The following is an 18,475-nucleotide window of genomic DNA, read 5'->3' as shown; positions in this document are numbered from 1 at the left end:
ATTAATCCTTGTTTTACACACTTTCTCAATGATTTTACATTGTATTTTAAAGCCCTCTAAAAAAAATAAAAATAATGAAATATCAAATTTTCTATTGTTATGATTTATTCTGTAGATTCTCTATTTTATATGCCTTTTTACAAGTCTTGTTCTTAAGTTAAATTTTATAGGATTTTTTTGTAATGTCTCCTCCTCGCCCTCGTCTTCAACTTCCCTTGTCTTCAACACTGACTATCGTAATCTCTGTCTTTGAGTTGTGACAAACACAAAAACAACATTTAAGCTTGACTACAGGTAGGATATGATTATCCAATCCATATCCCAATGTGAATGATCAGAATCTCATTTATCAGTGTTGAAAAGCCCAATTATCAGATTCTGATGACTGAAATCCTATCAGAAAAGTTGAAAAAAACTGGTAGACTAGTGTTTTGCTGGAATGAAACCCTGCAGACTCTCAGGCCTCAATGCCACATGGTAGAGAACCACAGCTCTTTAATCTTTCTATTTTGTAACATTTATTTTGTGACAGAACTGAAGATGGCAAGAAAGGAAACTCTTTGGTTAGTATATGAACTGTAAGTTGCCTTCATGATTTTTGTTTCTAATGTCAAAGGTCTATCCGACAGGTAAATGTTCAACAGAGCAGTGTGATAACCCATCCTTTGTTCAGCCTGTGTGTTTTCAGTGTGTTGGCGAAGTAATCATGTTATTTGGGTGGGATGGTGGGAGTGGAGTCTCACTCTGGACTGAGTCACACTTACAAGTCAGGGTGGAAGAGAGTGTAATGAATTCAACCCAGCAAGCTCTGTCATGTTAAAGGAAAAGTGTTTGCTGTGGAAAAGGTTAAACCTCCTTTCATTTCTTAATCATTCTTAGGACTATAGACTTGAACCATGCTCTCAATGTTTCAACTTTCAAACTTTAAAAGGTTGAGGAGGTTGAAACTGAGGAATTAAGGTACACATATAGCCTAAGAATACACAGTAGAGAGAGAGAGAGAGAGAGAGAGAGAGAGAGAAATCGTTGAAAAAATTGAAAACATAAACAAGAGTTTTTCTTCTGATTCTCAAAAACTAGCTGTGATACCTGGAGAGAAAGATGATACCTATAGCTGGTATCAGCTTCACATCATTCAGGACATTGTGATTAACATTATATATTGACTGTAAATATGACACTGTACATGATATTTTACTATTTTTTGTTATAATATTGCACCTTAAGTTTCCTTTTTTCTGTTTCTTTGTTTACTTTTTGCACTTTAATCATTTATCATATTTCCATAATGACACAATGACATTACACATTGTATGACTATATAGAGTCCATACAGATTTGGCAACATTGTATCCATTCAATTAAATTCAATTGAGAGAGAGAGAGAGAGAGAGAGAGAGAGAGAGAGAGAGAGAGAGAGAGATTTATCATTTGTATCACCCATATCACTCTTTACATGTATGTTTATCATTTCACTATTTCATTTTGCATTGCTATTTCATTTTGCATTGCTGAACTGAACTGAGACAGAGAGAGAGAGAGAGAGAGCGAGAGAGGGAGAGAGTGAGAGAGAAAGAGAGAGAGAGAGAGAGAGAGAGAGAGAGAGAGAGAGAGAGAGAGAGAGAGAGAGAGGTGAGCATCATGGACAAATAGCGGTACATTCCCACAGGTTTGAAGCCTCTCACAACCCAAGCGGTGACTGAGGTTTGACAACTGATTAAAAAAAAAAGTTTCCAACTGTCCTATACACAGAATAACGCTGTGCGGAGATTTTCCATTGACATGTAAAGTTAGTGTCAGCCTGCCGGGGTCTGTCAGAGCAGACAGTGGCACCACCAGAGCCGCCGTGCCACTGCAACTTCTACTGGACAACCAGCCGCTTCGCGATATTTCACCGAGCGTGGAAAAGTGAAAGACCACTCAGCGACTCCTAAAGCAGGGTTGTTGTTGTTGTTGCTGTTTTTCTTCTTCTTTGTTTTTTCATTGTTTTCGACCTCGAGATGGCCGAAGCCAGGCGTGAAGAGGAGGAAGAGGAGGAGTGGAGAGATATGCGGGATATACGGAACAGAAACCAGGCAACAGGTATGGGAATTTAGGCTGACATTCTTCTAATTAGTGGGACTTTGAAGTAGCTCAGGCTGTGATCAGCGTCCTGGATGGCCTACAGCAACTTGGTTTTAACAATATGCTGTCAGAAGGTGATTTGCTTGTTGTCAAAATTGAACATATGATTTTGAAATTTGCGGGGGGGAGGGGGGCAGTAATGGAGAAAAGGACCGGTATAGAGAGATGGAAAGCTTTAGGAGAGTTGTGATTGACACTTAAGTGCGATTCAGAGATTTATTTACTGAATGACTTTTTCTTACGTACAGATGTGGAAACCTGACATATCACCCCACAGGTCTATAAACTATAAGACTGATGTGTTTTTATGTACACACACATACACACACACACACACACACACACACTTCAAAAAACATTAGATTTGGTCCATATTTAAATATTCTGACATGCATGAACATATAATATTTAAGGAATATAGTTCAATATCTTAGCAAATAGGCCTATGTTAATGTACAAATATGTGTCACAAATATAAAACATGGCCAAAGTGAAAATTTGAACACACTTTCGCAACATATTCAAATATGACTAAACTACCTTTGATACTTCTATGGCCTGGAAGAAATGGTTCATATGTAGCCTATGTTCAGCAGCAGGACTTAATATTTCCATAACCCATGTTCATAGACAGTTGTTGGTCTCCTGGATGGAACTGACCGTTCAAAGGCATTTTTGTCATTTAAGACTAGTGGACAGTAAAGTTTATTTGGTTTACTTTAATTCAGTACCAGCATAGCTGTGAAATTAATGCGCATCTTCAACTTCTGTCATTGATAAACTCTGACTAGACTACCTTATAATAATCTGCTGCCAAGGGAAGACAGTACAGATATTTGTTGGCTGTGCGTTAGAAAATATCACTGCATCATTAAGTGAAAGTGCCATTTATGGCAGCCAGTGGCCTCTCCTGCTCCTCATCACACAGCGTTGATGAACATCTCAGTAAATTACATTTGTATGTGTTGTGACTAACAGTGACCGCAGGCGACGGAGCTGAAAACCTGTCAGTCACAATAACATTATAACAGCAGCATCACTTCCCTCTTGCCTGGCCTTTCTAAACAATCATCCAACATTAGAGCAACTCTGGCCCACACATCTCATACCAGCAGTACTGTGTCATTTGTTGCTGACTGGAAACAGCTCTATTGGCAAACTGGTTGTACCTTTCCTCACATTTTAGCCTAGATTTGTTACTTCAAAACATCTCCCACAGAACAAACCCTGTGACTGAATGAACATCCATTAGCTTTCACTCTCAGTCAACCACTCTTTTTTACAAGTACTAAAAACTGCAGAGGGCTTCGTTAGGGTTTGCATTTCCTTCCATTATGTTTCTGCCAGAACAATTTCCTCGTAAATATGACATAGTTGCCCTTGTTCCATGTTTTTCTTAGCAACACCTGTTGTGCAAGCAAACACGTAGCCCCCGCTTTAACCCCTGCCCTGCCCTGCCCTGCCCCGTCCAACCATCCATAGTCAGTGTATTGGCTCAGGCTGGGCCCTCCCCAACAGCTGTCTGGGGTGGGGGGATGTTTCTGTCAGGGCCGATGGGCAGGTGGGCTGCCTGTGGCATGACCAGATGAACTTTGTTTACCCTCCAGTCATTTTTAAATATTTTAGTATAATATATTTTGAAGATTTTAATGTTATTTTTGTAGCACAGGCTAGACCTCCCTGCCAGTAGAGCATGGAGTTTCATTTTAAATCTAATCATGAACCATCTGTGTTTTCATTCTGGGCTTCATGGTGATAACATGATACATTACATCATGGCCTCAGCATTATGGGTCCACATCAGATACTATCTCAGGTAGTTTCCACTGTGATGCACCCATCTGCACTGACACCATCTAATCACCTATGACTAAAGGTCCAGATCAGCAGCTGACGCCGTGTTATTTGTGTTATTCATACATGACACCATAATCTGTCAGCTTCACTGTCTGTTTTTCATGTGTGGGCAAATCCCCCAAGATTGCTGTTGGCATGTTTTGATTTGTTTTGACCAGTCTTTTGCTAACAACCAGGACTTGTCTGGATTTTAAGACAAATTATGCTGAGTTAACACTTCACATCACTTGCCTCCAAACCCATGTTGTATTTGTCCCAGCATGTTCTAGATATCACCCTGAATAAGCCACACTAAAACATACAATTGTTTCCCCTCACACCCACAGCCCACTCTACTCTCTAAAGCCCCAGCCCAACCTCATCTTGTTAACCAGCCTCTTTCCGTGAGAAAGTAGGTGAAGTGGTGAATCTCACCCTATGAGGATATCATATTATCTCTAACTGTGTGTGCAGGAAGATGGCTATGAAAACCCCCTTTAATTCCTATGGGGTTTTGGAGGAAGCAGACATTTGAGGGCTGTATAAATAAACTCTTAATGTGAGCCGTCCTGATCATGCCCATGTCTGTTCAGGATGTTTTGGAAGAAGCCTTTACACAAAATTGGAGAGAGGAGACTGAGCAGCTTCGGCACACAGTATGTTATATAGCTATACAGTATGTTAACTATGCCTAGAGCTTCCATGAGACTTTATCTGCCTCTGACTTCACTAGTTTCAAGTTCTGGCTAGAGTAGCATGGGATAAAGAGAGACAGATTTTTTTTCTTTCCCTTTTTTGCAAGCCTTTTCACCACCTGTTGTTTGTGAAGCGCCGCCCCTGTTCTGAGTAACGTCAGCATGTGTTCAAGTGAGAGTGCTGCTGACCTCAGCAGGTCTCCTGTGTGGCTGCTGTGTCTTTATCAGTGACCTAGTAATACCAAGGCACATCTACTGTATTGGAATGTAATCCAAAACATTATAGAGAGGGCTTATAGGGGCTTCTCTCACCCCCTGGAAATATTAAGGCATGATTTTTCATTTTCCTAACTCCATTGTACTCTGAGCTGAGTATGGCTTAATGGTTTTCTAAATGATAAGCCAAAAAGTCAATTATTCTTTTAGACTACTTAGTGTAGTTATTGAAGCTAAGTTTGCACAGGTAGGTGGTAGGTTTACTGCACATTAAAACTGTTCTTTCATAATCCTTGCTAAGTAAATTAAGTGGAGCTAAATGACGTGAATAGGTCTTTGCCATTAGGCGCTGTGACATTTTATCTTTCATCTTTCTTAATTTGATTTGTTGGATTCTGAATGGTATTAAGATTAACTAGAACAAGAAGGAAAAGAAAACACATTATGATTGGAGGCCACAACCCATTAAGACTTTCAATTATGTCTGTAAGAGCTTTGTCACAGAATGGCAATATGTTTGATTGATTCACAGTTTTATAAATGTTGGTACCAGACCAAAGCAATCCGAGGGCTCTAGTTAATTTTCCAGTTGATTTTCCAACCAAACACCTGACCATGACCTGCACATTTGTTGTCTGAAACACAGGCATTGGCATGGTGACATGATAAACATAGGATATTGGAGGGTATAGGTACAGTTAAGGTAAATGTAGAACTTGCAGTTTATTATTGAAGTGCAACTGAAAATAGGTATGGATGGCTCAGAGCAATGTAAATATTCCCATGACCTTTAAGTCCTTTGGAAAAAGAAGAGTGACATTACAGTGTCGTGTGGCCCAACCAACACTTCCTGAATGACCGCATTCCATTTAATCAGATTGGCCAAGTCAACACAGGAGAGGTGAGGTACCGCAGGGCCCTCCCTCTCTCTGCTGGTGTCTGTGGGTGTGTGACTGCAAGTGCCGTGCTCGCCGTCACACTCAAACACAAAGACACTCGGTGGTGGACAAAGAGGGAGGATCTTACAGGGAAATGTCCTGTTTGTCTGGACGATTTTTACAGTGTGTGCTTTTAATTCCTCAACAGGTAGGGGCTTTATTGTATAATATAGTATCCTTGAAGACAGATTCTATACTGAGTGAGAGCACATGCACAAGTAAACAGTAGAGATACCCAGACAACTGATGTGTCATTATGTCAATGTGCATTATCCATAAACATGAGAATGATGATGCTGTTGTGCTAGAACTTAATACTTTGTCGGGCAATTTTTGAATCATGTTTTTCAAACGAAATGAAAGAGGCTTGCAGAGGCTTCCTCTTCACATGCTGTAAAACAGTAACTTGAGGCAGTGGCACTATGGCAGCAACAGATAACAAGCAACAGGTGGATTATATCTGAGTGCAACGAGGTTGTGGTTTCAGGTTCAGAAAAAGGCATTAACAACAATGTTCACTTTATCTCCATTGCCTCTAATATTTAGTTTATTATCTTCAGTTTGCCCTGTGAAGGGTTTACTCTCAAATATGAAGAACCAGGAGATTTAGATTAACTTTTAGATTAGCTGTTTGCTGTGTGTATTACTGGTACTGTTTATCAGGCTAATCTTTAATGGACTGTAATGTGGATTCTACTCTTGGCACCTGCATCACTCAATGTTTGAGTATGACTTGAAAAACAGGTCACTGCCTGAAAAGTAAAGGAAGTAGTAGAATTAAGTGCATTGCATGGCTGTGAACCTGCAGCAGGAGCTGTACCAGTTGATCTCTCTTCAGTCAGGGGCCGTCTTAGTCTGATACCTGCTGTTCTCTCTTTGTATGGGAGAGAGCGTCACGTGAAATCCCACTGCAAAATCTGTCAGTTTAATATTTCCTATCACTAAACATTGGCCTACATTCCTTGCATAACATGACATAAGACCTTTTCCCAAGAGTTAGAGGCAGCTGGTACTGTGGTTTGGCGTATTTATGCTTGATAAGTGCTGCTTAGTGGATTATATGTATGTCACATTTATCAGTGGATCCTAATATTTCTGCATAGGTCTAAAGTTCTGTGACGTATTTAAAGTATGTTTGCTAATTAGCAAGGTAACATTAAGCTTCCAGATTTTGCACTGGAGTTGGATAGAAATTTCTCTTTCAAACAAAGAAAGAAAGAATGACATGCATCAGGGTTAGGGCCATCTACAATTTAGTGTTGTGTTCCCTTCAATGTCTTTTTCCACTGAATGTGGTTTGATATTTCTTAGATAAAAAAAAAAATGGCAACAGTAGTCTTTCCCCTGCAATAATGATGCTAGCTTACTCATCGCTCAGAAAGTAAATGCTGTTAAATGATCATGCATGGAATGTAAGAAGGAAGAGTCATCACACTGCTCATAATCCCTCATGTACTGAAGCTCTCTATCTGAAGAAAAAGACACATCATGGTTACTGAAAATCATCTTTCCTCTGTAAATGATTTGAAAGCAACATACAGGTTTATTAGTCATCTTTGGTATCTGGTTAATCAGGATCACACTAAACTGCACCAGCTGGTTCTTGTAGTTCTAGTTTGTAATGAGTAGCATACATCTTTAAGACATTAATGTTTATTAGTGCAATGATTACTGTTCCTTTAATGATTGCGGTTCCTTTATTGTGTTCCTTTATTATCTCAGTTATTTAATTTGAAATCCATCCATTATCCTGAATGGAGCTCATAACATCTCTTTCTCTCCACAGATCGTTCTGAAAGAACCAAGCCAGATCACTTACATTCCAGGTACGTCATCGCTCGTAGCGTGCCATGAACACTTACATTAGCTCCTTGAGCTGAGGTTTTACAGTATCTGTATAAAAGTTGTAGAGCCAGTTGCAGTGCATAACCTGCAGGGGTTTTTGTTCAGCTTTCACCAGACTGTATCTGTAGCTGGGAAGAAGCTGTAGGTGGCAAAGGGTGCTATCCCTTTAACGGCCAGATCTGCTGATGGTGAGGTTGTGAATGGACCAAACAATGCACTGATCCATCCTCATTGACCGACAGACTAAGGTCATCATGGGGGCAGATACATCACTAATGCTGCTGTTTTTGTTGTTGTTTATAGACATTGCACCAAGTAGACTATCCTCCTAGCTCATCTTTGCAGACCACAGCTAGCTCATTTAAGATATTCAAAACACTTAAATGTTGGCAGTCCAGTTTATGACATCACACAAAACGTGTTTTTGTACAACTAAACTTCAGTTTTGGCTCCTTGTGTTTACAGCTGAACTAATCACTTTAATTAACCACATGGTACCAGCAGGAGTGTGGGGAGTGTTGCTCTTTCCCCCCTGATAGTTTACATCTGCCTCCCCCAGTCCTTAATGAGCAGGATATGTGTTAATGATGGGCCTTCCCCCTGTCAAGAGAGTTAGGCTTTGCTGGAGAGACTGTTGGCACAGGCACAGAGTATCACATTAGCTCCATCTCTGCACTTTCAGGGAGAAAGCATGGTAACACAGCACGTAGACAGGGAACTTCATACGATTATAGTCCTGGTATGAAGTGATAACATTTTAGGATTAGCAAAGAAAAGCCCTGTGTCAGTAGAAAAAGGCCCAAGGACATTAAAAGGATTTCTATTCTGCTGGCTTCCCATCTGGAGAGGATGCTGTGTAGAAGAGGAGACTTTTTCAAATTAGGTTATTTGAATGATGGTCATATGTCTTGTGTTGGCTGTGGTAGTGGCACCACTCAGTGGGCATCATGTTTTCATAAGTTGGCATGTGCTGGATTTCAATTATGCACATGAACAGCATTTGCAGGGATTTTTCTGTTCTTGCCTAATGCTATAGAAGTGATTAGCCTTCAGATAATTGGAAGTATCTGTTACGTGCTATAATGCTGGGTAGTTGCAATGCTTCTGTCACAATTTTTTGTAACATATAATTTTTAAAATATTTTTGCACTCAGTCAGCATTCATTCAACCAATATTTTACTGAATAGTAAAACAGAAGTGAACGGAAATTTTATATTTACTGAGTGGAGCCAAAATAGATGGAGACCATGGGAAATCCTTTGTTTTTTTCTCTGTACAAATGGCATCAACAGTATGAAGTAGCTGCATGGACAGACCTCTCCTGTATTGTATGGTGTCGCCCAGGGGCAGGTGAAGGGATTTTTTAAGAACTGAGTCATCACAAGGTTACTAAACAAGTCTTGTCAGTATGTGCTCCACACCTCAGTTATAAATGGGCTTCATGTTCTGCTTTCTTTTTCAGCCAAGGACCTCTGTCTTCCATACGAGCTGCCATCAAACGAAGTAAATTTGAGCCTCAGCAACATTCTGAGATTATTTATTAGCAATACACATAGAGTTAATTTCTAAAATGAGATATTCACCATTTGGAAAAAGTGACACCTTACAAAATGATTAATATAATCTTAATATGACTATATATTAAAATGGCTTAATATATGTAATAAAGGTAACTTAAGTCTTTGGTTGGCAAAATGTCAACATTTTCACAGATTGGATCCTGCATATTTTAGAGATATTCCATGATGAACACAATTGTTTTTCCCCCTAAAATTGATTATATAGTGCTTTGGAAGTTAACTCTTCACATTCCCATTAAGAAATGTAGAAAGAAATGTAGAAATGTCTGTTATAAGGCGAAATTTATAAATGGAAAACCCCAAAACGTGTCAAGCAGGCTAATTGATGACATTTTGATGAATTCATATGACCTTTCTTCCCTCAGCAAGAACAAACTCTCAGACTGACCACAGCAGCAACAGAAGGTAAACAAAATATTCTCAGTAGAGATCTTGGTGCAGTAGAGAAATTCCAAATCCCTGTGCATGTTTGCTTCCTGATTGTAGATTTTGCTTCTGCATTGTTGAAATATCCAACCATTTGTTGCATCCTTTACAAATTAACTTACCAATAGAATTGTGCTACGGCAGCTAGGGGAATAAATAAAAGTGATAAATAAGAATAAGAAATCAATCAAGCTCAACCTTACTAATCCCCATGAATCCATAGGGGTGGTATAAGGCTAATTTGGATGTAGATTTGTTGTTTTGGTGTTCTGTATGTGTGTATAGTATGTTACGGGGTTGAGCATTGGACATTTAGAGGATTTGGTTTGTCTTTCAGGCGACCAGAGATCACCATTGTCTCAGCAGAACCTCTGGCCAGTAACAACTGGTTCCCAGGATCCTCTGGGGTTTTCCCACCTCCCCCTCCACCCTCACAGTCAAGCTGGTCTGGGAGCATCCAGACTGTTTCCCAGGTAGGCCTGGACTAACTGGCAGTAGGTTTTAATGTGCTTTAATGGCTGTCTAAAGGATATTGATATTTAATACATGTTTAAGCCAATATGTGGATGTTCTCCAAGATTTGGTTTATTGAATTGAGGCATCTTCGTGGCTCTGTGCTATCAAACATAGAATATCTCTTCCAATCGACTCAACTAGCACAAAATACAAACTAAGCAGAAAAACATAACTACAGATTAAGGGATTATAGGTAAATCATGAGTATGTACATCACAAGCTAAAAAATCGCAACACAAGTGGTACCATGAAGTAGAAATGCTGTCTGGGAGAATAATGTGTCTCTTTCTCATGACTTAGCCCCCACCATCCTATGACCAGGTGATTAAAGAGAAGACCCAGGAGGAGCACATTGTCAAGCCGACTGCGGCCCCCCGCCGCTCCGCCTGCACCACCACAAGTGCCACCCAGACCGACCCTGTGAGGGAAGCCTCTGCCACCACTGTCCCACAATGCAGTGCAGCTCCACAGCAAATAGAGAGGCATATAAGAGTCATTGATGGTAATACAATAAAGTGCGATGTGAATTTAATCTTGTTTATTTGATTAAACAATGTATTTTAACTCCACACAGGCTGACTCTTTTCCTGTATTTCTTCCTAGTTAAAAAGCCCAAAAAACCACCAAGACCGTCATTTCCTAAACCATTGGACAAAGAATCTGTTGTTGTGACAGCTGCACCTAAAGACAAGCAGGTTGCTACAAATACCACAGCGTCCACTAACACTGAGAACCAAAGTGACTCCAAGTTGGATGTAGAACGACCCAACCCACCAGACTCCACCCACACACGCACCAGATCTGTCACTGTACAATGGGAGGTTCCAACAAAACATCTTGCAGAACCTCTTTCTACTTCTATAAACTCACCGTCTAACGCTGCTGAAACTACTCCCCCCTCCACAGACTCGGAACACACTCAACGCCCCACTCCACTTCCTCGTTCCAAATCCCGCAAGCAGCCAATCACAGAAGAGGTCAAAGTTCAGACTCTGGTCAGACTCAGTGAAAATGGGGACAGTGTTCAAGTGACCTCTAGCACCGATCCGGAGGAGGTGTCCTCAAGTAAGTATCTAAAGGAGCTGTTGGAGGTCTTTAGCGTGGACAACCAGTGCGAGCAGAGCGGTGACACTGTTGACCAATCAGACGAGAGCGAGCCAAGTGAAGATGCTGGCGGCGAGATGAGCGACCACCACAGCCAACGCAATATCCGGGCCAAGATCCAGGCCTTTGAGAGCCAGGCCAGCGCTGAGGAGGAACTGGCCAAACGACCAGAGCCTCGGCCCAGGAATGTGTACAACAAACCTCCAGTCGCTGCGAAACCTTCCCTAGTTCATCAGCCTGCGTTTAACTACAGTATAGGTAATGGCAACCAAGAGGTGTCATCCACAAACATCCCCCAAAGCCCTACCCCAGCCCCTAGACCCCAGCCCCCCAAGAAACCAATGGGCCTGTCCCTACAAGAAGAACCATTGACTTTACCTGGCAAGGTGGCCATCCTGCCCCCATCACGTCCCTCCATACTGGCCAGAGCCAAAAGCTTCCAAGTCCAGGAGGAGGAAACCCCAGCAGGCCCCCCTACACCTCCAGTGAAGCCTTTTAAGGAGCCGCTCAAACCCAATTTTAATCTCAACAACCACAACTCAACCTCCATGGTCACAGAGAATGAGTATGTGGACAATCCGTCAAGTGAGTAACATTCGTTTTTTATCGAGAAAAGGTACTCTTCTGCGATTATCATAGATGTATTCAAGATTTCCATACTACCTTTGATTTATAGGATATCAGATGACATACCATAGCAATGATATGTTACCAAAACCTGCCAGTGTTGACATAATGTTATAAATTGCTCCTGAGCACACAAAGTATGGTTATTACAACATAAGTACAATAGCTACACATTCAGCTGTCTCTGTTTCCAGATCATACCCCAGTCAAGCCTCAGCGTAGTGTGGACAGCTCCTTCGGCAGACAGAGTATAACAAGGAGACCAACCACCATCAGGATACCCAGCAAGACTGGTAGAAGTGAGTCCAACTCTCTTAATGTCTATTTATCAAATACGATATGTAGTCTACACATGATTGACGAAAAGTTTACAGACTTATGTGTCAAAATATACTTGCATAGTTAAATTTGATGTGTGCATTTGGTATCAACATGCATATTTGTGTATATGGAGTGTGTCTAACAGTTTTTTTATGGTATATGGAACCATGGACCGTATTTGTTTTTTACACACACGCACCCCACCCACCCCACCCTCAATCCTTTATATTTTAGGACATTTTCCAGTTTGGTACACACACACTTATGGAGCATGAGTTTTCAGTATAGTGTGTCAATGACTGATCATTGTAATATTTTACTTCTCGGTGTCAGATGAATCTCTGGACAGTCCTCCTCCTCTCCCCTCACAGAGGCCTGTAGGCTCCCTAACTTCTTCAGTGAGCCACAAACAAAGCCCAATACCCGTCTTCCCCTCCCAGGTAAGATCTGCATCACACAGAAGAGTCACTAACCCAGCAAGTTCAAGAGTGCCCTACTTTGTCAAAACTTTTTTATTAAATAATTATCATGACTGTAGCTGATCACAGTCAGCTTCAGTTTTAAAAAGCTTTAGAGTGCATCTTCCACATTGTGTACCTCCAATGTATATCTGCTCATAGCTGTAATTTGAGCCCAGAAAGAGAGGTCTCTTTTGACAAGGTTTCTCTTGTCTTTCATCTTTCTGGCCAAACACTTACCTGCTACACTTCCTCACATTTCCTCATTTTCACAAACACAAAGCAACCATTGTAGCCCCCGTGCAAACAATGCCTGCTGTTGAGCTAGAGCTAACTGCGGCTGGCTGCTATGGGTTGTGGCATGGTTACTATGGTTTCCAGTCTCGGGGCATTTTAGGCAGATCCAGTGAGTCTGTTTTACCGCTGATATAACTGTGGAGTAAGAAATAAAAAACATGTTGTTTTCCTCTGCAGGAGTCTTTCGATATTGGGCCAGAGCCGTCTCTACCTCCTCGGTGAGTAGGAGCAATAAAAAGTTCACTATGCCTAATCCTAATAAACAATATTTACATTTCTGATATTGCACTGTGCAAAGGTCCTACTGCAGTCAACCTGATGGTGCTGTTGAACTCCTGCAGGCCCAGCGGAGGTAAGGCCCCCCCTCCTCGCCCACCTCCAGCCAAACCAGGCCCGGGACGACCGCCTCCACCCCGCCTCAACACCACAGGTCGATCCCGTTCCGTGCCTTCACCTAAACCCCAGTCCAAGGCCCAGCCCCCGAGGACCAAAAGGAAAGGACCTGCCTTGCCCCCAAGGCCCAACCCTGGGCACCGTCTCTACAACAAATACACTGTGAGAGAAATCCCACTGCAGTCCCATGTGGAGTAATCATGTCTCACATAGCACCTGCTGAGCACATATAAAGATGTCTGCGTTTATGTCTTCCACCAGCTTGAACTTCCTCATGGAATTGCAGCCTTTGACTACAATGGGAGCAATACAGGAGAACTTACATTTCAGGTGACCAAACTAGTTTTTCTTCTTACATACTGCCTTTGTGGAAGATTATTACAGTACACATATTTCCACCAGTGTATTACTGCATACATCTTACTATGTTGATCTGTTACTGAACCTCACCGCTAAATAGTTTATTTAGTTTAAAGTAAATTCCATAATTTTGCCTTTTTCAATAGAAAAATGAAGTGCTTCTGCTGCTGGAGGAGATTGACCACAGGACATTTGAGTGCCAAATAGGGGACACCAGAGGCAGAGTCCAAAAATCTCACATGAAGATCATCACTCCTCTCGCTCCCTCGTCCACGCCACAGGTAAGTCGTCCTTCAGTTCTGAGTGAAAGTACTGTATGTCTCTGATACTTGAGCCCAGCTTTTTCTTTTTACCTCCAGTATGTTCTTCTGTGCCCAGTGGTCCATGAAACATTATCCTTTAAGTGTCTTTGATCTCTGTGCAGGGCGTCAGTCCAACCGGTTCTGGCAGAGACAGCAGTGGACTAAAAGTGCAGGCCATACATGACTTCACAGCAGGTGACGGCTCACTTTCTTTACACCAAACAAATGCTATTATTGACTGGGATTGTAAAACACTCAAATGATATGATACCTTAATGCATGTCACTTTTACGCTGGTTGAAAATAATCATTATAATATTTAATTTTGTGTCCAACATGATTTGTTGCACTTAGGGTCTAAGGTGCACTTTTTCCATGCCTGGCCATATACTGTATATTTAATACTATAGACGGTTGACATGCATATTATCTGCGTTCAGAGGGTCCAGGAGAGCTGGGTCTGAGGGCGGGAGACGTGGTAAGCATGGTGGAGCAGGTAGACAATGACTGGTACAGAGGCACATGTAGAGGATCTGCTGGTTTCTTCCCCATCAACTACGTCAAAGTCCTGGTAAGATTCAAAACAGTAATTGTACTTCTAACAGATAAAGTGATTTCCATTTTTGCAACGAATAGATCACATCTTTGGTGACAACGAAGCCTGTTATTTAGAGGTGTGTACTATGGTTGAGGATTCCCTGAATTAAGGAAATTCAATATCTTTTTCTTCTCCAATTAGTCAAATTCACCAAAACCCATGCCTGAGAAGACAGGAAAGCCAACTGCAACAGTCAGGTAATGTTTTCAAATTATAAAATCTTTGTAATGCCCTTAACTAACCTAAAATGATGTGTACAACTAATACAAATGCTGCTTTTGATACTAACACTTACAGTCCTTATCAATATTTTTGGTTAGACAACAATTTGACACTTTTGTCATGTCCTCTGAAGTGGTCCAAGATGTGTGGCAAGGTTCGAGTTTGAGGGGGAGCACAGCGACGAGCTGTCATTCTCTGAAGGGGATGTGATCAAGCTGAAGGAGTACGTTGGGCAGGACTGGGCACGGGGACAGATCGGCGTCTTCACTGGCATCTTCCCTCTCAACTTCGTAGAGATTGTTGAAGATCTGCCTCCGCCTCCAACTCAGCAGCAGCACACACAGCCCACCAAGATAGCACTGCCTGGTAAGATTATCTGAAAAGATAGACCAAAGACTGTAAATCCATTCATTCTTCCTAACCCAGAAAGATGCTGAAAAGCTAATTCACGCGTTTGTTACAAGTAGACTGGACTACTGCAACACCCTTTTTACCGGCCTCCCTAAAAAGTCTATTGAGAGGCTTCAGCTTATCCAAAACTCTGCAGCTAGACCTTTAACAAAAACAAGGAAGTGAGAGCATATCACTCCGGTTTTAGCTACATTGCACTGGCTCCCAGTGTCCTTTAGAATTGATTTTAAAGTTCTTAATGGCTTAGGACCGGCCTACAAAATTATTCATCAATTGGCGTCACAAACAGGATCCCAACAGGAGCTGAGAGGAACTCTGGTGAGTAGTTTCTCCGCTCTGACGGGATCCACAAACCTATATTGAGAATTGAAGAATTGCTTGAAGTTTATAATTGTAATTGCTTAGCTGATCTGTGTATTGTTCTAAAGGAACATTTGACAAGTCCTATAAGGGCTGTGGGGCCTGCCTATGCAGCGGGGTAAGACCACCGGAAAGAATCTATGATTTCCTTTTCAAAGGGAGAATTGAGGGAGTTCAGTCTCCGAAAAGTTACAGTGCTATATATATTTTTGTCAGGTGAGACCGACAAAAGGTCTTTTAAGTTGTGATTATCTTTGAAGAGGTAAGGCACACTTAATCGTATACTGGTTGACAGTGTCACCAGTGTGAGAGTGACTACTCAATACCAAGAAGTAACGCCGCTTGATTCAGTGTTTCCTTTAGGGGGGTAAAAATATCTTTCTATTTTACTTGATTTGATTCTTTTAATGCAATGCATTTTGCTTGTTCTTTTATATGAATTTTATCTTTTTATCTGTCTTTTATCTGCCTTCTGTTGATGTAAAGCATTTTGAGCTGCATGTTGTGTATGAAAGGTGCTATACAAATAAAGGTTATTATTATTATTATTATTCTTTTCATTATGAGCAGGTTTCCTCACCAAATTTATTATACATTTGTCAATGTCGGCACCTACACCAGCACAATATAGGTTGAATATACGTAGGTTGATTATGCTCTTGCCCCTCAAACTCGGCAACAAAAGAACTGTTCTGTCCTTCAGTGAACTGCCCCCATCCATCCTTTTCTTTTGTGTTGGCTGGCATTTCACCCTGTGGTATGCCAGGAATCTGTGCATCTGTTTCTGTTTCATTAAAAGTGCTGTGTACAGTAGGTCTCCCAACAGTGGACTCAAAGCCTCAGGATGAATCCAACACACTCATGCAGCATTAATGATAAGAACTACAGTAGAGTGCTCCCACAGATTTGTTCTAATTAATTTCTTTGTGCTCTGGTTACACTTTGATTTTGTATAACCTCAGCCTATTTTTTTTTCCAGGAATGGTTGCTCCATCCAGTACTCAACCTGAGGTTGCCAAACCTGCTCAGGTAACTCCCTGATGTTCTGGTACATTAATAAGAATGAAGTCGATTATGCAACAGGCCCAGTGTATGACGAACTATTAGAGATGTCCATCATGTTCGCATGTCCATCCTATGAAATGATCTGTGTTGATCCGTTAAGTAACACTGTTCCCATGCCATCTTTCTCTTGCTCTGCCCACAATGCAGGCCTCTCAGTCCGGTGTGGAGTGGGCAGTGGCTCTGTATGACTTCTCTGGACAGACAGACGGCGACCTGTCCTTTCAACAGGGGGACCGTATCCTGATCACCCAGCATATCGACGCCGAGTGGTGCTGCGGCAGGCTCAACGGCAGTGAGGGCTTCTTCCCCAAGAATTTTGTTGAGTCCAGCACAGGTAGGAAGCTCTGGCGGCCTGGTCATGCTGAGCGGACAACGTTATTGTCCTTCTCAGAGGGGGTCAAGCCTTGATTCAAGCTCACAGTTCTGTCTGTCCCCTCACTGAACTGTATCCATCAGTGTCCCAAAAAAGAGGGAATGAGAGTGGGAGATGGTCTCATAGTGCTCCCATGTGGTTGGTAGAGAAAATGAACTGTAAAGTCACAAAAGTCATCATGAACTGTAAGCAGTGGGCAGTTGAATTGCTCATATTTAACAAGGGTGATGATGCACTGATTTATCACACATTCTTTTAAAATATACAATATGTATCTTGTGCTAATAAAGATGCCATCTTCCCCATATCACCCAAAAGTTGTAGGATTTCTTAATTGTGACAAATGATACCACTTGGCACAGATAGACACTATTTCACTATATTATCATGTTATTACAGGAGGTTTAGGTTTTATGAGAATGACTGTTTTGATCTCTGCCTTCATCACCAGGCCAGTTGTCAGCACTGGACAGTCAGCAGAGCAGGGCAGCTGGGGCAGGGACAGCCAAGGCCCTGTTTGACTTCACGTCTGACTGTGATGAGGAGCTCTCTCTGCAGGTGAATAGTCTTTTGTTTTGTCAAGAATAAATTGCTCAAAAATAAATCCACAAATCAGAAATATTAATTGAAAGCACCACCATCCAGACCGCTTCTCATCCCTTTCTCCTTCACAGGTGGGAGACATCGTAACCAATTTGGAGTCCATTGATGACGAGTGGTTCTTGGGTGATTTGAGGGGGAAACGGGCCTTGGTCCCTAAAAACTATGTGCAAGTATTGGGATAGCGCTTTCAGTCCCGACTACAAAAGAAGAAACTGGGACACTGTTGGATGGACCCATTATGTGCTTGTGATGTACACCAACCAGCTGAAATGTGACACCCATGAGAACAAAGAAACTGGTTTCACTAATTGGAATCTGAAGAGAACTGCCTTTTCTACTGGAATGTAGTATTTGATAATTTTGCAAGCAGTGTGATTGAGCTATTTTCCTCTACAGCATTAACTTGTCAAAATGAATGGAAGTGTTATGTGTTTACTAAGTTATTTATCGTGGTTACAATAAATTAACTTTAGGCATTTTGAGAAAAACTTAGCAATTTAAATACATTGAGCACACAAGTGAATTTAGTCACAGCTAAAGCCAAGTTTGTAGTCTGATTCTTTACCAACATGACTGTGCCATGCTCATTTCTCCAACTATACATTTGCACCATCTAGTGGTGTGACAGATTTTTGTCCCCATTACAGCTGATTTAAGTTCGCATTTCCGCTGCATATAAATCAAATGTGGTTAACACCGTAAGATGTATCCTACTTTTTTTCTGCCGTTACAGAACCTGGGTCATGAATTACATGGAATAAAATTATTTTGCTCACTACCCGAGTTGGACTGCCCTGTTTGAGT

At 41.5% G+C, this 18,475-nt stretch overlaps 1 protein-coding gene across 1 annotated transcript; it reads left to right on the top strand.

Annotated features, from left to right (window-relative positions):
* The first annotated feature begins 1,985 nt into the window (after positions 1–1,985).
* Positions 1,986–18,448, top strand: sh3d19 (SH3 domain containing 19). The gene is made up of 21 exons (XM_071519706.1): positions 1,986–2,082; positions 7,596–7,635; positions 9,118–9,158; positions 9,601–9,640; positions 9,999–10,134; positions 10,478–10,679; positions 10,781–11,866; positions 12,103–12,207; positions 12,563–12,669; positions 13,162–13,202; positions 13,326–13,539; positions 13,639–13,707; positions 13,884–14,018; positions 14,162–14,234; positions 14,480–14,610; positions 14,779–14,834; positions 14,993–15,225; positions 16,610–16,659; positions 16,843–17,029; positions 17,520–17,626; positions 17,743–18,448. Exons 1-21 carry the CDS (start codon positions 2,001–2,003, stop codon positions 17,851–17,853), a joined length of 3,246 nt encoding a protein of 1,081 aa, XP_071375807.1. The 5' UTR covers positions 1,986–2,000; the 3' UTR covers positions 17,854–18,448.
* Positions 18,449–18,475: the final 27 nt, after the last annotated feature.

The sequence above is a fragment of the Centroberyx affinis genome, unplaced genomic scaffold, assembly GCF_046629955.1.
Source record: "Centroberyx affinis isolate AG114_WGS23_722 - 3 ecotype Tasmania unplaced genomic scaffold, CSIRO-AGI_Caff_v1 ptg000723l_1, whole genome shotgun sequence".
NCBI lineage: Eukaryota > Metazoa > Chordata > Actinopteri > Beryciformes > Berycidae > Centroberyx > Centroberyx affinis.
This window is presented reverse-complemented; position numbering and strand designations above follow the sequence as displayed.

Bases quoted from the DNA above. Each gene is read 5' to 3' on its own strand.
- sh3d19 (XM_071519706.1), top strand. From the start codon at position 2,001: ATGGCCGAAGCCAGGCGTGAAGAGGAGGAAGAGGAGGAGTGGAGAGAT. The intron at 10,135-10,477 runs GTAGGCCTGGAC...CTCATGACTTAG, and splicing joins GCATCCAGACTGTTTCCCAG to CCCCCACCATCCTATGACCA. The intron at 13,708-13,883 runs GTGACCAAACTA...CTTTTTCAATAG, and splicing joins CAGGAGAACTTACATTTCAG to AAAAATGAAGTGCTTCTGCT.